Raw genomic sequence first — 23,577 nt, 5'->3', positions numbered from 1 at the left:
ACACAGAGGCTGCAGGGAGACACACAGAGGCTGCAGGGAGACACACAGAGGCTGTAGGGAGACACACAGAAGCTGCAGGGAGACACACACAGAGGCTGCAGGGAGACACACACAGGGGCTGCAGGGAGACACACACAGAGGCTGCAGGGAGACACACACAGAGGCTGCAGGGAGACACACACAGAGGCTGCAGGGAGACGCACAGAGGCTGCAGTGAGACACACACAGGCTGCAGGGAGACACACACATGGGCTGCAGGGAGACACACACAGAGGCTGCAGGGGAGTCAGATTGCCAGAGAGGGGTTAACTCCCTGAGAGAAACACAGACCACACAGGTACCTGAAACCAGCACTGCTAACCTGGAACAGCTCTCAGCTGCTGGGAGACACACACAGGGGCTGCAGGGAGACACACACAGAGGCTGCAGGGAGACACACACAGAGGCTGCAGGGAGACGCACAGAGAGGCTGCAAGGAGGCACACAGAGGCTGCAGGGAGGCACACAGAGAGGCTGCAAGGAGGCACACAGAGGCTGCAGGGAGGCACACAGAGAGGCTGCAGGGAGACGCACAGAGGCTGCAGGGAGGCACACACAGAGGCTGCAGGGAGGCACACACAGAGGCTGCAGGGAGGCACACAGAGAGGCTGCAGGGAGACACACAGAGGCTGCAGGGAGGGACACACAGAGGCTGCAGGGAGACACACACATGGGCTGCAGGGAGGCACACAGAGAGGCTGCAGGGAGACACACAGAGGCTGCAGGGAGACACACACAGAGGCTGCAGGGAGACACACAGAGGCTGCAGGGAGACACACACAGAGGCTGCAGGGAGGCACACAGAGAGGCTGCAGGGAGACACACAGAGGCTGCAGGGAGGCACACACAGAGGCTGCAGGGAGGCACACAGAGGCTGCAGGGAGGCACACAGAGGCTGCAGGGAGGCACACACAGAGGCTGCAGGGAGGCACACACAGAGGCTGCAGGGAGGCACACACAGAGGCTGCAGGGAGGCACACACAGAGGCTGCAGGGAGGCACACAGAGGCTGCAGGGAGACACACGGAGGCTGCAGGGAGACACACACAGAGGCTGCAGGGAGGCACACACAGAGGCTGCAGGGAGGCACACACAGAGGCTGCAGGGAGGCACACAGAGGCTGCAGGGAGGCACACACAGAGGCTGCAGGGAGGCACACAGAGGCTGCAGGGAGGCGCACAGAGGCTGCAGGGAGACACACACAGAGGCTGCAGGGAGGCACACAGAGGCTGCAGGGAGGCACACAGAGGCTGCAGGGAGGCACACAGAGGCTGCAGGGAGACACACACAGAGGCTGTAGGGAGGCACACAGAGGCTGCAGGGAGGCACACAGAGAGGCTGCAGGGAGGCACACACAGAGGCTGCAGGGAGGCACACACAGAGGCTGCAGGGAGGCACACACAGAGGCTGCAGGGAGGCACACACAGAGGCTGCAGGGAGGCACACACAGAGGCTGCAGGGAGGCACACAGAGGCTGCAGGGAGGCACACACAGAGGCTGCAGGGAGGCACACAGAGGCTGCAGGGAGGCGCACAGAGGCTGCAGGGAGACACACACAGAGGCTGCAGGGAGGCACACAGAGGCTGCAGGGAGGCACACAGAGGCTGCAGGGAGACACACACAGAGGCTGTAGGGAGGCACACAGAGGCTGCAGGGAGGCACACAGAGAGGCTGCAGGGAGGCACACACAGAGGCTGCAGGGAGGCACACAGAGGCTGCAGGGAGGCACACACAGAGAGGCTGCAGGGAGACACACAGATGCTACAGGAAGACACACAGAGAGGCTGCAGGGAGGCACACACAGAGAGGCTGCAGGGAGGCACACACAGAGAGGCTGCAGGGAGGCGCACAGAGGCTGCAGGGAGGCACACAGAGAGGCTGCAGGGAGACACACGGAGGCTGCAGGGAGACACACACAGGGGCTGCAGGTGGACACACACAGAGGCTGCAGGGAGACACACACAGAGGCTGCAGGGAGACACACACAGAGGCTGCAGGGAGACACACAGAGGCTGCAGGGAGACACACACAGGGGCTGCAGGGAGACACACGGAGGCTGCAGGGAGACACACGGAGGCTGCAGGGAGACACACACGGGCTGCAGGGAGACACACACAGGGGCTGCAGGGAGACACACACAGAGGCTGCAGGGAGACACACGGAGGCTGCAGGGAGACACACACAGGGGCTGCAGGGAGACACACGGAGGCTGCAGGGAGACACACACAGGGGCTGCAGGGAGACACACACGGGCTGCAGGGAGACACACACAGAGGCTGCAGGGAGACACACACAGAGGCTGCAGGGAGACACACAGAGGCTGCAGGGAGACACACAGAGGCTGCAGGGAGACACACAGAGGCTGCAGGGGAGTCAGATTGCCAGAGAGGGGTTAACTCCCTGAGAGAAACACAGACCACACAGGTACCTGAAACCAGCACTGCTAACCTGGAACAGCTCTCAGCTGCTGGGAGACACACACAGGGGCTACAGGGAGACACACACACAGAGGCTGCAGGGAGACACACACAGGGGCTGCAGGGAGACACACAGAGGCTGCAGGGAGACACACACACAGGGGCTGCAAGGAGACACACACAGAGGCTGCAGGGAGACACACACAGAGGCTGCAGGGAGACACACAGAGGCTGCAGGGAGACACACACAGAGGCTGCAGGGAGACACACAGAGGCTGCAGGGAGACACACAGAGGCTGTAGGGAGACACACAGAGGCTGCAGGGAGACACACACAGAGGCTGCAGGGAGACACACACAGGGGCTGCAGGGAGACACACACAGAGGCTGCAGGGAGACACACACAGAGGCTGCAGGGAGACACACACAGAGGCTGCAGGGAGACGCACAGAGGCTGCAGTGAGACACACACAGGCTGCAGGGAGACACACACATGGGCTGCAGGGAGACACACACAGAGGCTGCAGGGGAGTCAGATTGCCAGAGAGGGGTTAACTCCCTGAGAGAAACACAGACCACACAGGTACCTGAAACCAGCACTGCTAACCTGGAACAGCTCTCAGCTGCTGGGAGACACACACAGGGGCTGCAGGGAGACACACACAGAGGCTGCAGGGAGACACACACAGAGGCTGCAGGGAGACGCACAGAGAGGCTGCAAGGAGGCACACAGAGGCTGCAGGGAGGCACACAGAGAGGCTGCAAGGAGGCACACAGAGGCTGCAGGGAGGCACACAGAGAGGCTGCAGGGAGACGCACAGAGGCTGCAGGGAGGCACACACAGAGGCTGCAGGGAGGCACACACAGAGGCTGCAGGGAGGCACACAGAGAGGCTGCAGGGAGACACACAGAGGCTGCAGGGAGACACACAGAGGCTGCAGGGAGACACACACATGGGCTGCAGGGAGGCACACAGAGAGGCTGCAGGGAGACACACAGAGGCTGCAGGGAGACACACACAGAGGCTGCAGGGAGACACACAGAGGCTGCAGGGAGACACACACAGAGGCTGCAGGGAGGCACACAGAGAGGCTGCAGGGAGACACACAGAGGCTGCAGGGAGGCACACACAGAGGCTGCAGGGAGGCACACAGAGGCTGCAGGGAGGCACACACAGAGGCTGCAGGGAGGCACACACAGAGGCTGCAGGGAGGCACACACAGAGGCTGCAGGGAGGCACACAGAGGCTGCAGGGAGACACACGGAGGCTGCAGGGAGACACACACAGAGGCTGCAGGGAGGCACACACAGAGGCTGCAGGGAGGCACACAGAGGCTGCAGGGAGGCACACACAGAGGCTGCAGGGAGGCACACAGAGGCTGCAGGGAGGCGCACAGAGGCTGCAGGGAGACACACACAGAGGCTGCAGGGAGGCACACAGAGGCTGCAGGGAGGCACACAGAGGCTGCAGGGAGACACACACAGAGGCTGTAGGGAGGCACACAGAGGCTGCAGGGAGGCACACAGAGAGGCTGCAGGGAGGCACACACAGAGGCTGCAGGGAGGCACACACAGAGGCTGCAGGGAGGCACACACAGAGGCTGCAGGGAGGCACACACAGAGGCTGCAGGGAGGCACACACAGACGCTGCAGGGAGGCACACAGAGGCTGCAGGGAGGCACACACAGAGGCTGCAGGGAGGCACACACAGAGGCTGCAGGGAGGCACACAGAGGCTGCAGGGAGGCACACACAGAGGCTGCAGGGAGGCACACAGAGGCTGCAGGGAGGCGCACAGAGGCTGCAGGGAGACACACACAGAGGCTGCAGGGAGGCACACAGAGGCTGCAGGGAGGCACACAGAGGCTGCAGGGAGACACACACAGAGGCTGTAGGGAGGCACACAGAGGCTGCAGGGAGGCACACAGAGAGGCTGCAGGGAGGCACACACAGAGGCTGCAGGGAGGCACACAGAGGCTGCAGGGAGGCACACACAGAGAGGCTGCAGGGAGACACACAGATGCTACAGGAAGACACACAGAGAGGCTGCAGGGAGGCACACACAGAGAGGCTGCAGGGAGGCACACACAGAGAGGCTGCAGGGAGGCGCACAGAGGCTGCAGGGAGGCACACAGAGAGGCTGCAGGGAGACGCACAGATGCTGCAGGGAGACACACAGAGAGGCTGCAGAGGAAATCTCCCTGAGAGAGGTTAACGAGATCAGCTCTGCAGCCAGCACTGATAGCCTGGAACATGTCCCCGCTGCTGGGGGGGCTCAGCCTGCCAGGAAAAGCCCGCACCAGCAAAACCCCAACGCTTGGGAATCACTGACAGGTCTCAGATTCTCTCCCACAATCCCCAGAAGAAACCCTTTCAGTGGCGCGGCTGACATTTCTACGGCCGCGCTCGTCGCCGCCGGCGACGTCAGGCCGCGGTCGCCGGAAGAAATGAAATAGAGACGACTTCCGGCGAACGCGACCGCGCCGTCGCTCCGCGCTTACTATAAGCGCACGCAACGGCGGCAATGCATTTGCGCTACCAAAAAATCCGGGAGTCGCTGTTATTTGATTTTTTTTCGGCGACCGTCTCCCCTTGCGGCCAATCGGAGAGCTTCTCCGTCCCTCTGCCGTCCCCCTTTCCGACGCCGCCTAAATTTGATATACAGCTATCGCAATGGCGACGGTGACGTCATCGTTCGCTGTCGCCGGCACTATAAGCGCGGCCTAAGGCCTTGCCCCCGCTGCCTACTACAGCGTCCGCTGTGACGGACGAGAGCCCTCCCCTCAATGGCGCCGGGCCCGCTGCGAGGGGGGCCGCAGCGCTCGGGCGAGAGCTGCTCCTGTTCACAATAGAATTGAGAGCAGGAACTCGCGTCGAGCGATTAGGCACGCCCCCCGGCGGTTCAGCCAATGAGGGCGAACCTGCCGGGTGACGTCATGGCCGCGCCCCCGTCACTCCCCCGCCACGCCCCCCCCCCCGGTCTCTCCTCCTGCAGTGAGCTGCAGACCGGGGAATCGGCTGAACGCGCCGCCAATATCGCGGGCGCGCATTAGAGCGCCGTGACCGGGGCCTTAGCCTAACGCTTTGACCCAGAGGATGTTTACGCCCTCCTGCATGGCCCTTATTCACCATACTATGATATCAGTTTTAAGACCTCCACCCACCTTGAGAAATTCTGGGAGCGATACACAGCAGTGAGTAGCAGCCCTGAGTGGAAGTCTTTTGAGGCCTACGACGATATCTAAGCCTGAGACTGTGATGGTGAATATTATCTTTGACCACGAATCTATCCCAGTGGCTGACATTGAGTTCTGGCTGAAGCGCCAGTGTGACATCCTCAAAGGACCAAGGAAACTCTACACAGGCGTACCCCGCATTAACGTACGCAATGGGACCGGAGCATGTATGTAAAGCGAAAATGTACTTAAAGTGAAGCACCACCTTTTCCCCACTTATCGATGCATGTACTGTACTGCAATCGTCATATACGTGCATAACTGATGTAAATAACACATGTGTAACAGGCTCTATAGTCTCCCCGCTTGCGCACAGCTTTGGTACAGGTAGGGAGCCGGTATTGCTGTTCAGGACGTGCTGACAGGCGCATGCGTGAGCTGCCGTTTGCCTATTGGGCGATATGTCCTTACTCGCGAGTGTACTTAAAGTGAGGGTCCTTAAACCGGGGTATGCCTGTAATGGTGAATACCGGAATGGAGGATATCAGTTTGAGGTGAAACTGGTGTGTGCAGACAACACTGTGACACACTTACCAAACTTCCTATACATTGGAAATGAAAGAGGAAGGTGTTTCTACCGTGGGCAGCCCAAATGTTGCTTTAAGTGCGAACCAGATTACACTTTTCATCAGGGTGTAACAAGATCAGATGCAGCCTATGCAAAGATTTGGGGCACCACCGAAAAAAATGCAAGAACGACATTTTGTGCGACTTGTGCTCAAAAAGTGGGCATTCATACAATGTGTGTCCCCATGCCCGACACAATCAAGCACAAGAGTATGTTCTGCAGCACCCTACAACAGAGGTGGACAAAGACCTACACTCCGAGGGACAGATGCCTTTAACATTTTATTCCTGCAGGAGACCAGACTCTCGTCCCTTAGGGAACATTCCGGCAGTTTCCGCGGAATGGACAAGCGGTGCATCTTCTTGGTCCTACGGCCCTGACCTGTGTGATGGGGTGGGGGTTTCTATTTAAGGGGTGTGACTTCCAGTGGGAAAAGGTGATTGACCTGAGCCCAGGCCGATGTCTTCTCCTAGAGGTGTCATTCCAGAATGTCAAGCACAGATTCATTAATGTGTGTGGCTACCAAACCAAAAAGCAAAGAAGGGATTTGTTTGGTTTGGTTAAACCTTTTCTCGTTCTAGAGGGTGGTTTTAATTGTGTGACCTCGAATCTGGACCGTGGCAGCGGTAGGGATGTATTAGAGTATGATATAGTGTTCCTAAATGATATGTGTCCACAGGCTGATTTAAGCGATGTTAATAGACTTCATAACCCAAACACTCCGGGAAACACATGTGTATGTGGGGAGAGAGAAACCAGAATAGACAGGTTATATGTTAGGAGCAACGTAAATACTGCCAGCTGCAGATTGTCACCAGTAGAATATTCTGACCAGGCTCTTCTACAGATAACTCTACACTTAGGCTCCTCTGTGATTCTAGGCCGCAGTGTTTGGAAGCTGAACTCCTCCATGTTACAGGAGGAGACTGTAAGAGAAGGTTTCCTACAGTTCTTCAAGGGCAGCGTATCCACACAAGTTCTGTATCCCAATATAGTGCATTGGCGGGAGGCCACTAAAAATATATATTTTTAAGAAAACCTCAGATCTAACAAACAAGATGAGGTATGAGAAGTATTTGGTCCTCCGTTCTAAATTGTTGCAATTATATACAGGAATGCAAAATAGTAAAAAAAAAAATGGGATTCTGAGCATTATAGGCGTGTTAAAGAAAACAGGAGGTTATTACAATGTGAACGATTACCCTCTTTAACAAACTTGAAGTATTTTGATGTTATTCTCCAGATCCCTATGAAAATGGTAAAATCCAGAACTGAAAAGGTGATGTGTTGCCTAAAGCACACATAGGGTGTGCGTGTTACTAGTACAGAGGAGATGCTAAACATGGTCACTGAATATTTAGCACAAAAAAAAAACCACTGACTCTCTAGAAATGGGAAGTTATCTGGATTCTATCAACGTCCCATCAGAGCTTCAGGATAACCTGATAGGCTTGGACTCCCCAATAACAGCAAGGGACGTGAGAAATGCAGTTAATTGCCCTCTCAGGTAATAAAACCCATGGGGCATATAACTGCTCCCTATAACTCCTCACCCCATATAACCGCTCCCTATAACTCCTCACCCCATATAACCGCTCCCTATAACTCCTAATATTACCCCATATAACCGCTCCCTATAACTCCTAATATTACCCCATATAACAGCTCCCTAAAACTCCTCATATTACCCCATATAACCACTCCCTGTAACTCCTCATATTACTCCATATAACGGCTCCCTATAACTTCTCCTATTACCCCATATAACTGCTCTTATAACTCCTCCTATTACCCCATATAACCGCTCCCTATAACTCCTCCTATTACCCCATATAACCGCTCCCTATAACTCCTCCTATTACCCCATATAACCGCTTCCTATAACACCTCCTATTACCACATATAACCGCTCCCTATAACTCCTCCTATTACCCCATATAACCGCTCCCTATAACTCCTCCTATTACCCCATATAACCGCTCCCTATAACTCCTCCTATTACCCCATATAACTGCTCCCTATAACTCCTCCTATTACCCCATATAACCGCTCCCTGTAACTCCTCCTATTACCCCATATAACTGCTCCCTATAACTCCTATTACCCCATATAACTGCTCTCTATAACTCCTCCTATTACCCCATATAAACGCTTCCTATAACACCTCCCATTATTATCACCCCATATAACCGCTCCCTATAACTCCTCCTATTACCCATATACCCGCTCCCTATAACTTCTCCTATTACCCCATATAACTGCTCCCTATAACTCCTCCTATTACCCCATATAATCCCTCCCTATAACTCCTCCTATTACCCCATATAACCGCTCCCTGTAACTCCTCCTATTACCCCATATAACTGCTCCCTATAACTCCTCCTATTACCCCACATAACTGCTCCCTATAACTCCTCCTATTACCCCATATAACCCCTCCCTATAACTCCTCCTATTACCCCATATACCCCCTCCCTATAACTCCTCCCATTACCCCATATAACTGCTCCCTATAACTCCTCCTATTACCCCACATAACTGCTCCCTATAACTCCTCCTATTACCCCATATAACCCCTCCCTATAACTCCTCCTATTACCCCATATACCCCCTCCCTATAACTCCTCCTATTACCCCATATAACCGCTCCCTATAACTCCCCCTATTACCCCATATAACTGCTCCCTATAACTCCTCCTATTACCCCACATAACTGCTCCCTATAACTCCTCCTATTACCCCATATAACCCCTCCCTATAACTCCTCCTATTACCCCATATACCCCCTCCCTATAACTCCTCCTATTACCCCATATAACCGCTCCCTATAACTCCTCCTATTACCCCATATATAACCCTCCCTATAACTCCTCCTATTACCCCATATAACCGCTCCCTATAACTCCTCCTATTACCCCATATAACCGCTCCCTATAACCCCTCCTATTACCCCATATAACCGCTCCCTATAACTCCTCCTATTACCCCATATATAACCCTCCCTATAACTCCTCCTATTACCCCATATAACCGCTCCCTATAACTCCTCCTATTACCCCATATAACCGCTCCCTATAACCCCTCCTATTACCCCATATAACCGCTCCCTATAACTCCTCCTATTACCCCATATATAACCTATAACAGCTTGAGACTGACTCTCTTAGCATCCGTTGAACATCCAGCTGCAGATGTGAGATCCTTAGAGAGTATCCGGCAGCAGAGGAAACACAGACCTGTTCCCCGCGTGTTTATATATATATATATATATACAGCTTGTTCGCGGATTAAGGAGAATCCTGTGATCTTCTGCGCTCTATAAACCTTTGATGTGGATAATGCCTCAGGGGGGGAGCGCACGGGGGGGAGAGCGCACGGGGGGGGGGGGGACATGTGCTTCTCGTATAGGGGATTAGGAGCCGGGTGACCCCAGTATGGGCTAAACTTAGGTACTTTGCTTTCATTGTTGGTGGTGGAGAAATAGTACTTGTCTTTCTCGCTCTCTCTTTCTGTCTCTAGCTCTCTCTCTCGCTTTCTCTGTCTTTATGTCTCTCTCTCGCTCTCTCTGTCTCTCGCTTTCTCTCTCTCGCATTCTGTCTCTCTGGCTCTCTCGCGTGCTTTTTCTCTGTCTCTCTCGCACTCTGTCGCCCTCCCAGTCTCTCTCTGGCTCTCTGTGTCTCTCGCCCTCACTGTCTCTCTCTCTTGCTCTCTCTGTCGCTCTCACTATTTCTCTCTCTCTCTCTGTCCACTATCGCTCTCCCTCTCTGTATCTCGCTTTCTCACCCTCTCTCTCGCTGTCTCTCTCTTGCACTCTCTGTCTCTCTCTCTCTCTGTCTCTCTCTCGTCCATGTGTTCCACTTTCAGTATCTGTCTCTCACAGGCCCATAAAGTCACACTCATTGGAAGGCAGTCTCACACGTTATGAGACCGTCTCACTGTCTCTCTCTGTCTCCTCTCTCTGCCCCACTGTCTCTCACTGTCCTCTCTCTACCCCGCTGTCTCTCACTGTCTCCTCTCTCTCTGCCCTGCTGTATCTCACTGTCTCCTCTCTCTGCCTCGCTGTCTCTCACTGTCTCCTCACTCTGCCTTGCTGTCTCGCAATGTCTCACTGTCTCCTCTCTCTGCCGTCTCTCACTGTCTCCCCTATCTGTCTGCTGTCTCTCTCTGCCCCGCTGTCTCTCACTGCCTCTCACTGTCTTCTCTCTCTGCCTCGCTGTCTCTCACTGTCTCCTCTCTCACTTACCCGCTGTCTCTCACTGTCTCCTCTCTCTGTCCCGCTGTCTCTCACTGCCTCTCACTGTCTTCTCTCACTTACCCGCTGTCTCTCACTGTCTCCTCTCTCTGCCTCGCTGTCTCTCACTGTCTCCTCTCTCACTGACCCGCTGTCTCTCACTGTCTCCTCTCTCTCTGCCCTGCTGCCTCTCACTGTCTCCTCACTCTGCTTTGCTGTCTCGCACTGTCTCACTGTCTCCTCTCTCTGCCTTGCTGTCTCTGACTGTCTCCTCTCTCTGCCCCGCTGTCTCTCACTGTCTCTCACTGTCTTCTCTCTCTGCCTCGCTGTCTCTCACTGTCTCCTCTCTCAATGACCCGCTGTCTCTCACTGTCTCCTCTCTCTGCCTTGCTGTCTCTGACTGTCTCCTCTCTCTGCCCCGCTGCCTCTCACTGTCTCCTCTCTCTGCCCTGCTGTCTGTCACTGTCTCTCACTGTATCCTCTCTCTGCCCTGCTGTCTGTCACTGTCTCTCACTGTTTTCTCTCTCTGCCCACGCTGTCTCTCACTGTCTCCTCTCTCACTGACCCGCTGTCTCTCCTCTCTCTCTGCCCCGCTGTCTCTCACTGTCTCCTCACTCTGCCCGCTGCCTCTCACTGTCTTCTCTCTCTCTCTGACCCGCTGTCTCTCACTGTCTCCTCTCTATCTGCCCTGCTGTCTTTGACTGTCTCCTCTCTCTCTGCCCTGCTGTCTCTGACTGTCTCCTCTCTCTCTCTGCCCCGCTGTCTCTCACTGTCTCCTCTCTCTCTGCCCCGCTGTCTCTCACTGTCTCCTCTCTCTAAGCCCCGCTGTCTCTCACTGTCTCCTCTCTCTGTCCCGCTGTCTTTCACTATCTCCTCTCTATTTCTGCCCCGCTGTCTCTGACTGTCTCCTCTCTCACTGACCCGCTGTCTCTCACTGTCTCCTCTCTCTCTCTGCCCCGCTGTCTCTCACTGTCTCCTCTCTCTCTCTCTGCCCGCTGTCTCTCACTGTCTCCTCTCTCTCTCTCTGCCCTGCTGTCTCTCACTGTCTCCTCTCTCTCTCTCTCTGCCCCGCTGTCTCTCACTGTCTCCTCTCTCTCTCTGACCCGCTGTCTCTCACTGTCTCCTCTCTCTCTCTCTCTCTGCCCCGCTGTCTCTCACTGTCTCCTCTCTCTCTCTCTGCCCCGCTGTCTCTCACTGTCTCCTCTCTCTCTGCCCGCTGTCTCTCACTGTCTCCTCTCTCTCTGCCCCGCTGTCTCTCACTGTCTCCTCTCTCTCTGCCCCGCTGTCTCTGACTGTCTCCTCTCTCATTGCCCTGCTGTCTCTCTCTGTCGCCCCCTGTAGGTGTGGGTGAGTGTTGGGAAGAAGCCGTGTCCCACAGGAAAGGAGACAGCGGGTGGGGAGTGCTGCCGAACCTGCCCCATGGGGGAGGGAGTCACTCAGCCCTGCGGGGTAAATCAGACCGTCTGCGAGTCCTGTCTAGACAGTAAGTACAAACCAGATCAGGTACTCCACTTTATATCTCCTCACTAACTCCTCCTATTACCCCATATAACCCCTCCCTATAACTCCTCCTATTACCCCATATAACCGCTCCCTATAACTCCTCCTATTACCCCATATAACCCCTCCCTATAACTCCTCCTATTACCCCATATAACCCCTCCCTATAGCTCCTCCTATTACCCCATATAACCCTTCCCTATAACTCCTCCTATTACCCCATATAACCCCTCCCTATAACTCCTCCTATTACCCCATATACCCGCTCCCTATAACTCCTCCTATTACCCCATATAACCGCTCCCTATAGCTCCTCCTATTACCCCATATAACCCTTCCCTATAACTCCTCCTATTACCCCATATACCCGCTCCCTATAACTCCTCCTATTACCCCATATAACCGCTCCCTATAACTCCTCCTATTACCCCGTATAACCTCTCCCTATAACTCCTCCTATTACCCCATATAACCGCTCCCTATAACTCCTCCTATTACCCCATATAACTGCTTTCTATAACTCCTCCTATTACCCCATATAACCTCTCCCTATAACTCCTCCTATTACCCCATATAACGGCTCCCTATAACTCTTCCAGCACCGAACAGGTTAATTCCGCAGCTGTTCCCCAGACCCGGGGTCTGTCGTCACACCCGCCCCGCCCCCCCCCCCCCGCCCCCCTCGGGGACCCTCTCTTTACCCTCTCCAAATCAAAATCTGGATGCCATCTGCCATAACGTAAACCTCATTAGTGCAAAAATCAATGGGTCCCTCCCCGTTTCCTGCGATGCCCTTGAGTTTGACCTTGGTAGGGCAGTTACAGTGCATGGTCACAGACCACAGCAGAGGATCGTCTCTAAGCTCCTCACTGCTGACAGGACAGGGTGAAGGTGTTGGGATTACAGTACCAAACCTTTTTAGATTCACAACCCTCTACCTTATATTTAAACTGGGTGTCTCCTTGTTCTTCTGTCCCAGGCGTCCATGTCCCCTTGCGTCTGGATGACACTGCTCCCCTCCTCTCCTCTTCGTAGCGCTGGACTACTTACTCCCTGCTTGATGGTCTTCATCAATAATTCAGGGGGGGGGCGCAGGGGGAAGGGAGAGAGGGGACGGGGGTCAGACACCTGACAAATCTTAATGCTATCCACTTAAAACTGTAACGCCACATGATACAACGTGACTTACTGTATGGGGTAACTTTGCTCCTACGTGGGACTGTCCCTTTAACCCATTAAACACGTCCTTGTCATTAGGTCACTTTGCCCCTACGTGGGACTGACCCGTTAACCCATTAAACACGTCCCTGTCATTAGGTCACTTTGCCCCTACGTGGGACTGACACTTTAACCCATTAAACACGTCACTGTCATTAGGACACTTTGCCCCTACGTGGGACTGACACTTTAACCCATTAAACACGTCACTGTCATTAGGTCACTTTGCCCCTACGTGGGACTGACCCTTTAACCCATTAAACACGTCCCCGTCATTAGGTCACTTTGCCCCTACGTGGGACTGACCCTTTAACCCATTAAACACGTCCCTGTCATTAGGTCACTTTGTCCCTACGTGGGACTGACCATTTAACTCATTACACACGTCCCTGTCATTACGTCAGTTTGCCCCTACGTGGGACTGTCCCTTTAACCCATTAAACACGTCCCTGTCATTAGGTCACTTTGCCCCTACGTGGGACTGTCCCTTTAACCCATTAAACACGTCCCTGTCATTAGGTCACTTTGCTCCTACGTGGGACTGACCCTTTAACCCATTAAACACGTCCCTGTCATTAGGTCACTTTGCCCCTACGTGGGACTGACCCTTTAACCCATTAAACACGTCCCTGTCATTAGGTCACTTTGCCCCTACGTGGCACTGTCCCTTTAACCCATTACACACGCCCCTGTCATTAGGTCACTTTGCCCCTACGTGGGACTGACCCTTTAACCCATTACACACATCCCTGTCATTAGGTCACTTTGCCCCTACGTGGGACTGTCCCTTTAACCCATTAAACACGTCCCTGTCATTAGGACACTTTGCCCCTACGTGGGACTGACCCTTTAACGCATTAAACACGTCCCTGTCATTAGGTCACTTTGCCCCTACATGGGACTGACCCCTTAACCTATTAAACACGTCCCCGTCATTAGGTCACTTTGCCCCTACGTGGGACTGACCCTTTAACCCATTAAACACGTCCCTGTCATTAGGTCACTTTGTCCCTACGTGGGACTGACCCTTTAACGTATTACACACGTCCCTGTCATTAGGTCACTTTGCCCCTACGTGGGACTGACCCTTTAACCCATTACACACATCCCTGTCATTAGGTCACTTTGCCCCTACGTGGGACTGACACTTTAACCCATTAAACACGTCACTGTCATTAGGTCACTTTGCCCCTACGTGGGATTGACCCCTTAACCTATTAAACACGTCCCCGTCATTAGGTCACTTTGCCCCTACGTGGGACTGACCCTTTAACCCATTAAACACGTCCCTGTCATTAGGTCACTTTGTCCCTACGTGGGACTGACCATTTAACTCCTTACACACGTCCCTGTCATTACGTCACTTTGCCCCTACGTGGGACTGTCCCTTTAACCCATTAAACACGTCCCTGTCATTAGGTCACTTTGCCCCTACGTGGGACTGTCCCTTTAACCCATTAAACACGTCCCTGTCATTAGGTCACTTTGCTCCTACGTGGGACTGACCCTTTAACCCATTAAACACGTCCCTGTCATTAGGTCACTTTGCCCCTACGTGGGACTGACCCTTTAACCCATTACACACATCCCTGTCATTAGGTCACTTTGCCCCTACGTGGGACTGACACTTTAACCCATTAAACACGTCACTGTCATTAGGTCACTTTGCCCCTACGTGGGACTGACCCCTTAACCTATTAAACACGTCCCCGTCATTAGGTCACTTTGCCCCTACGTGGGACTGACCCTTTAACCCATTAAACACGTCCCTGTCATTAGGTCACTTTGTCCCTACGTGGGACTGACACTTTAACCCATTAAACACGTCACTGTCATTACGTCACTTTGCCCCTACGTGGGACTGTCCCTTTAACCCATTAAACACGTCCCTGTCATTAGGTCACTTTGCCCCTACGTGGGACTGTCCCTTTAACCCAATAAACACGTCCCTGTCATTAGGTCACTTTGCTCCTACGTGGGACTGACCCTTTAACCCATTAAACACGTCCCTGTCATTAGGTCACTTTGCCCCTACGTGGGACTGACACTTTAACCCATTAAACACGTCACTGTCATTAGGTCACTTTGCCCCTACATGGGACTGACCCCTTAACCTATTAAACACGTCCCCGTCATTAGGTCACTTTGCCCCTACGTGGGACTGACCCTTTAACCCATTAAACACGTCCCTGTCATTAGGTCACTTTGTCCCTACGTGGGACTGACCATTTAACTCATTACACACGTCCCTGTCATTACGTCACTTTGCCCCTATGTGGGACTGTCCCTTTAACCCATTAAACACGTCCCTGTCATTAGGTCACTTTGCCCCTACGTGGGACTGTCCCTTTAACCCATTAAACACGTCCCTGTCATTAGGTCACTTTGCCCCTACGTGGGACTGTCCCTTTAACCCATTAAACACGTCCCTGTCATTAGGTCACTTTGCCCCTACGTGGGACTGACCCTTTAACCCATTAAACACGTCCCTGTCATTAGGTCACTTTGCCCCTACGTGGGACTGTCCCTTTAACCCATTAAACACGCCCCTGTCATTAGGTCACTTTGCCCCTACGTGGGACTGACCCTTTAACCCATTAAACACGTCCCTGTCATTAGGTCACTTTGCTCCTACGTGGGACTGACCCTTTAACCCATTAAACACGCCCCTGTCATTAGGTCACTTTGCCCCTACGTGGGACTGACCCTTTAACCCATTAAACACGTCCCTGTCATTAGGTCACTTTGCCCCTACGTGGGACTGACCCTTTAACCCATTAAACACGTCCCTGTCATTAGGTCACTTTGCCCCTACGTGGGACTGACCCTTTAACCCATTAAACACGTCCCTGTCATTAGGTCACTTTGCCCCTACGTGGGACTGACCCTTTAACCCATTAAACCCGTCCCTGTCATTAGGTCACTTTGCCCCTACGTGGGACTGACCCTTTAACCCATTAAACCCGTCCCTGTCATTAGGTCACTTTGTCCCTACATGGGACTGACCCTTTAACCTATTAAACACGTCCCTGTCATTAGGTCACTTTGCCCCTACGTGGGACTGTCCCTTTAACCCATTAAACACGTCCCTGTCATTAGGTCACTTTGCCCCTACGTGGGACTGACCCTTTAACCCATTAAACACGTCCCTGTCATTAGGTCACTTTGCTGACACTCTCCCACCCTTCCGCAGGTGTGACGTTCTCGGACACCGTCAGCCACACCGACACGTGCAAGGCATGTACAGAATGTCTGGGGAACACGCGTATGGTGGCCCCCTGCGTGGAGACCGACGACGCCATCTGCGGCTGCGCGTACGGCTACTTTCAGAGCGACGAGACGGGCGTCTGCCAGACGTGCCGGAGCTGCCCGCTGGGGAACGGCATGATGCTCTCCTGCTCCATGAACCAGGACACCGTGTGCGAGACCTGCATGGACGGGACCTTCTCGGACGAGGACAACAACATGGACCCCTGCCTGCCATGTACTATCTGTGAGGATGAGGAGATCATGCTGGAGGAGTGCACGTCGGTGTCGGACACCGTGTGCATGGGTGAGTTTGCGGGAATCGGGTCACTATTGAACTCATGGGGGGCATCTGAGACATGTTAGAGGGTTGTCCTACAATGTCTATGGGGTCCACTGATGGTTTAGAGTGTGATCCTTTTACAGTTCACGGGTGCAGCTGAGGTGTATAAGAGGGCGATCTTATTGAAGACTATAGTTCTCTTGATCTGTGTAAGAGGTCTTCTCTGAGACCGAGGCAACGACGAGCAATGGAGCGGCTGGTGGTGCTCATGACCTTCACCCGAGCGATCTGAGGACTTCTGATCATTCGCGACGGGTAGGCGTGGCGGGGGGGGGTGTGTGTCCATGACGTCACGCAGCTGATTCGCCTTCGTTGGCTGACCCGCCGCCGTGACGTGGGCGTCGCGCCAAAAGTCACGTTGCGTGACATTTTCCAAATGTGGTGGCGCCATCGCACTTTGCGCACTGACTGGGGCCGGCCTCGTAGAGGGCCGTCTCTTTGTTCGCGCCGCACTCGCCGTCACGCGCGGAGTCGCGTTCACTGGGGACTAGGCCAACGGTGTGTCAAATGGTAAACCTAAAAGGAGGTATTCGTATCATTTAAGAGGGTATTCTACCTCAATGGGAGACAGTATTCTGATGGAACTTAACTGAGAAAAGCTACACCATGTAACATCTCTGGGTAATACCCAGCATGCATCTCTCCATACTTCTTCTACGTCTTCAATGCTTTTCAATTATCTTGGCATCTAGGCTCCAAGTTTCACAACCATACCTGGGCACAGGTCTTCAATCACGTGTTTTCTTGTTGGCTAGGAGATAGTCCATTCCATTCTTGGTCCCATTGGGTCCATTCCATGTCCATGTTCTGTTTGGATTCGACTTGAATTTACGATGGAGAATTTTTCACATTCGGCAAAATTCTCCCAGTCGGTCCCCACGTTCATTCTCGTTACCGTAACCAACGGATGCTTGGTCTTTCTGCTGGGCGCCAATCTTTGCAGAGGAATCTCCCGTAACGATCTTGAGGTGACCATTTCCATTGTTACGTTGGTTGATTTCATGGTAGAAGATCTTGAGGTGACCATTTCCATTGTTACGTTGGTTGATTTCATGGCAGAAGATCTTGAGGTGACCATTTCCTTGTTACGTTGCTTGATTTCATGGCAGAAGATCTTGAGATGACCATTTCCATTGTTACGTTGGTTGATTTCATGGTAGAAGTCTCCACCTCGTTGTCCGCGTGACTTGATGTTGGAGCATACACTTGGATTATTTGAAGTCTGTATCTTTGTCGGCTGAATGACGATTCTGGCCGCTCTTTCTGATGAGCTTTCATACTCCTACTGGAGGTTGTTTCTTCATCTCTTGTTAACGATGAAGCCTTCTCCACCGATTCTTCCATTATCTGTAGCTCTGTAACAGAATAGGTCTCCACTTTGGAGCTCAATGAGACCTTCATCTTTTCTTCTAACCTCATTAAGACCAACAACATCCCATCGAGTCTTTTCACGTTCCCCTTCCAGCTCTTGCCGGGCGTCTTCCCTGGAGAGAGTCCGCCAGGTGTAGGTTTGAATGACCGCTCCGGGGGGGTCTCTTAGCCCCCTCTGCCTTCATGTCTCCTAAACGGTGTCACAGGGACAATCCAGCCTCCGGAGAACGAGGGCCATTAACTTTTTGGTGTGTCCCATATTTGGGGGGTTGAGGCGTTACCTTGCCACGCCGGCCTCATTTGCATGTTGGCGAGTACCTTCCCCTCGTTACCCGGGTATATTGTCCAAGCTTTAATAGTATGGATATACCCACCAGCACAAGTGCCAGTACACATCCTCCCGCCACCCGCTGCTACCTTCCCGGGTATGTTAGCTGCAGAGAGAAAAAGTGGGCCTATTAAAATGGCCGTATTGATATAGTGTGGCCCGGCATAACAAGGGTTTTTAGGTTGGAATCATTCAGTCCTCCCCTTTCCGGGGTCGTTCTTCTTCTATTTGATATCTTGCACGTTCGGACCTCGGCTCAGGCCGTATTTGGGGGGGGGGGGGTCACTTCCCGCTGGACACTTGTAATGATTATAGGGGTTCAGTGCCAGTACAACTGGGGGCGTCTCTATCGCCCTGTTCTTGAGGTGCTTCTGTAGTCGAAGGCTGAGCCCCTGGTTGAGCCACCCGTGCTGAAGCAGGGACTGATTGAGCCACCTGTGCTGAAGCTGGGACTGATTGAGCCACCTGTGCTGAATCAGGGACTGATTGAGCCACCTGTGCTGAAGCTGGGACTGATTGAGCCACCTGTGCTGAATCAGGGACTGACTGAGCCACCTGTGCTGAAACAGGGACTGACTGAGCCACCTGTGCTGAAGCAGGGACTGATTGAGCCACCTGTGCTGAACCTGGGGCTGATGGAGCCACCTGTGCTGAAGCAGGGACTGATTGAGCCAGCTGTGCTGAAACAGGGACTGATTGAGCCACCTGTGCTGAAGCTGGGACTGATTGAGCCACCTGTGCTGAAGCAGGGGTGTCCTGAAAACCTTACCTGTTATGGGGGAGGGGGGCTTCAGGTCTGCAGTTGAGCTCCCCCTGATCTAACAAACCGTTTTAAACCCGAAATAAAGTGGTTTGCGCTTCAGACAGATATATATATAATGCTTCTAGATGTGCATTTATAGGGTCAGTAACGTGGCAGAGAAGAGGGGATCGCAGTATATATGTTATTATAGGGATCGCAGTATATAGGTTATTATAGGGATCGCAGTATATATGTTATTATAGGGATCGCAGTATATATGTTATTATAGGGATCGCAGTATATCTACTATATATTTCTGAAAGCACTGTATGTCTGCGTCCCTAGCGGCAATCTCATTGGTCCCTTGGCCTGCCCGCCCCCGCACCTCTCATTGGCCTGAGGCGGAGTGACGGGCCAAAGGACACACAGGGACACACACACACACACACACACACACACACACACACCCCTCACACACACACACACACTCTCCCCCGTCAGTTGGACCGCAGCTCACCTTCCACACACACCCCCCCCCTCCTCTCCCGGTGCCCCTCACTCTCTCCCCCCACCTCACCCAAATCCCCACGCTCCGCAACATCCCCAGCCGCACCATCACCCTCACCGTGCGCCGCGGCCCTCCTGCTCAGCAGCAAACTCCAGGCTCCTCCCCCCTCGCGGCCCGGGCCTCCTGCTCTCCCCCTCACGTGCGCCGCTGCCGGAGAGGGGAAGCGCGGCGCGAGACTCCCCATCACGTGCGCCGCTACCGGAGAGGGGAAGCGCGGCGCGGGTCTCCTGCCACTCTTGCCCCCCCCCCCCCAGCTTCCCAAACTCACCTCCTGCCCCAGCCAGATGCCACGGGGTCAAGGTAAGTCACCCACCGTCTCCCATCCACGCACTGTCACCCAGTCACCCACCCAGCCACCCACACACCCACCCAGTCACCCACCCAGTCACCCACACACCCACCCAGTCACTTTCACCCAGTCACCCACCCACCCAGTCACCCACCCACTCACCCACCCACTCAGTCACCCACCCACCCACTCAGTCACCCACTCACCCACCCACCCAGTCACCCACACACCCACCCAGTCACCCACCCAGTCACCCACACACCCACCCAGTCACTTTCACCCAGTCACCCACCCACCCAGTAACCCACCCACCCAGTCACCCACCCACCCAGTCACCCACCCACTCATTCACCCACCCACTCAGTCACCCACCCACCCACTCAGTCACCCACCCAGTCACTTTCACCCAGTCACCCACCCACTCACTCAGTCACCCACCCACCCACTCAGTAACCCACCCACCCACTCACTAAGTCACCCACTCACTCAGTCAAGTCACCGACCCACCCACTCACTAAGTCAAGTCACCCACCCAGTCACCCAACCACCCACCCAATCACCCACCCACCCACCCAGTCACCCACCCACCCAGTCACCCACCCACCCAGTCACCCACCCAGTCAGTCAACCACCCACCCACCCAGTCAGTCACCCACCCACCCAAACAGTCAGTCACCCACCCAGTCAGTCAGTCACCCACCCAGTCAGTCACCCACCCACCCACCCAGTCAGTCAGTCACCCACCCAGTCAGTCAGTCACCCACCCAGTCAGTCAAAGTCAGTCAGTCACCCACCCACCCAGTCACCCACCCAGTCACCCAGTCAGTCACCCACCCAGTCAGTCAGTCACCCACCCAGTCAGTCAAGTCAGTCATCCAGTCAAGTCACCCACCCACCCAGTCACCCACCCAGTCACCCACCCAGTCACCCACCCACCCACCCAGTCACCCACCCACCCACCCACCCAGTCACCCACCCACCCACCCAGTCACCCACCCAGTCACCCACCCAGTCACCCACACACCCACCCAGTTACTTTCACCCAGTCACCCACACACCCACCCAGTCACTTTCACCCAGTCACCCACCCACTCAGTCACCCACCCACCCAGTCACCCACCCACCCACCCAGTCACCCACCCAATGTCACCCACCCAGTCAAACACCCACCCAGTCAACCACCAACCCACCCAGTCACCCACCCACTCAGTCACCCACCCACCCACTCAGTCAACTCAGTCAACTCAGTCAACTCAGTCACCCACCCACTCACCCACCCACTCAGTCACCCACCCAGTCACTCAGTCACCCACCCAGTCACTCAGTCACCCACTCAGTCACCCACCCATTCAGTCACCCATTCAGTCAGTCACCCAGTCACCCACCCATTCAGTCACTCACTCACCCACCCAGTCACCCAGTCAGTCACCCACTCACCCACCCAGTCACTCACCCAGTCAGTCAGTCACCCACTCACCCACCCAGTCAGTCACCCACTCACCCACCCAGTCAGTCACCCAGGCAGTCACCCACTCACCCACCCAGTCAGTCACCCACTCACCCACCCAGTCAGTCACCCACTCACCCACCCAGTCAGTCACCCACTCACCCACCCAGTCAGTCACCCACTCACCCACCCAGTCAGTCACCCACTCACCCACCCAGTCAGTCACCCACTCACCCACCCAGTCAGTCTCCCACTCACCCACCCAGTCAGTCTCCCACTCACCCACCCAGTCAGTCTCCCACTCACCCACCCAGTCAGTCTCCCACCCAGTCAGTCTCCCACCCAGTCAGTCTCACACTCAGTCTCACACTCAGTCTCACACTCAGTCTCACACTCACCCACCCATTCAGTCTCCCACTCACCCACCCATTCAGTTTCCCACTCACCCACCCATTCAGTTTCCCACTACCCCACCCATTCAGTTTCCCACTCACCCACCCATTCAGTTTCCCACTCACCCACCCATTCAGTTTCCCACTCACCCACCCATTCAGTTTCCCACTCATCCACCCATTCAGTTTCCCACTCATCCACCCATTCAGTTTCCCACTCACCCACCCATTCAGTCTCCCACTCACCCACCCATTCAGTCTCCCACTCACCCACCCATTCAGTCTCCCACTCACCCACCCATTCAGTCTCCCACTCACCCACCCATTCAGTCTCACACTCACCCACCCATTCAGTCTCACACTCACCCACCCATTCAGTCTCACACTCACCCACCCATTCAGTCTCACACTCACCCACCCAGTCTCACCCAAAACCACCCACCCAGTCACTGACCCCACCCACCCACTCACCGACCCCACCCACCCACTCACCGACCCCACCTACCCACTCACTGACCCACCCAGTCACCGACCCCAGTCACTGACCCACCCAGTCACCGACCCTGAAAAAGTCACCCAGTCACCGACCCACCCACCGACCCAAAGTCACCCACCCACCCAAAGTCACCCACCCACCCACCAACCCAGAGTCACCCACCCACCCACCGACCCAACGTCACCCACCCACCGACCCAAAGTCATCCACCCAACCACCGACCCAAAGTCACCCACCGACCCAAAGTCACCCACCCACCGACCCAAAGTCAAACCGACCCAAAGTCACCCACCCACCGACCCAAAGTCACCCACCCACCAACCCAAAGTCACCCACCCACCCACCGACCCAAAGTCACCCACCCACCGACCAAAAGTCACCCACCCACCGACCCAAAGTCACCCACCCACCGACTCAAAGTCACCCACCCACCGACCCAAAGTCAAACCGACCCAAAGTCACCCACCCAGTCACCGACCCAAAGTCACCCACTCAGTCACCAACCCACCCACCCACTCAGTCAAGTGTCACCCACCCACCCACACAGTCACCCACACACTCAGTCAACTCAGTCACCCACCTAGCTGTCAAGGGGGGGGGGGAAGCCTAACCCTGTCGTACGCCCCCCCCAAAATTACATCATGGGCAACGCCGGGTCTCTCAGCTAGTATGTTATTATAGGGATCGCAGTATATATGTTATTATAGGGATCGCAGTATATAGGTTATTATAGGATTCGCAGTATATAGGTTATTATAGGATTCGCAGTATATAGGTTATTATAGGGATCGCAGTATATAGGTTATTATAGGGATCGCAGTATATATGTTATTATAGGGATCGCAGTATATATGTTATTATAGGGATCACAGTATATATGTTATTATAGGGATCGCAGTATATATGTTATTATAGGGATCGCAGTATATTGGTTATTATAGGATTCGCAGTATATATGTTATTATAGGGATCGCAGTATATATGTTATTATAGGGATCGCAGTATATATGTTATTATAGGGATCGCAGTATATATGTTATTATAGGGATCGCAGTATATAGGTTATTATAGGGATCGCAGTATATAGGTTATTATAGGGATCGCAGTATATATGTTATTATAGGGATCGCAGTATATATGTTATTATAG

The 23,577-nt window shown here is 54.2% G+C and overlaps 1 protein-coding gene across 1 annotated transcript in view; it reads left to right on the top strand.

The window, feature by feature from the left end:
- The window catches only part of NGFR (nerve growth factor receptor), a 74,959-nt gene that overhangs the window by 23,889 nt on the left and 27,493 nt on the right, over positions 1-23,577 (top strand). The window contains exons 2-3 of the mRNA XM_075580345.1: positions 11,830-11,971; positions 16,400-16,759. Of these exons, the coding sequence (XP_075436460.1) occupies positions 11,830-11,971; positions 16,400-16,759 (502 nt within the window). The remainder of the gene's footprint in view (positions 1-11,829; positions 11,972-16,399; positions 16,760-23,577) is intronic.

The sequence above is a fragment of the Ascaphus truei genome, chromosome 23 (genome assembly GCF_040206685.1).
Source record: "Ascaphus truei isolate aAscTru1 chromosome 23, aAscTru1.hap1, whole genome shotgun sequence".
NCBI lineage: Eukaryota > Metazoa > Chordata > Amphibia > Anura > Ascaphidae > Ascaphus > Ascaphus truei.
This window is presented reverse-complemented; position numbering and strand designations above follow the sequence as displayed.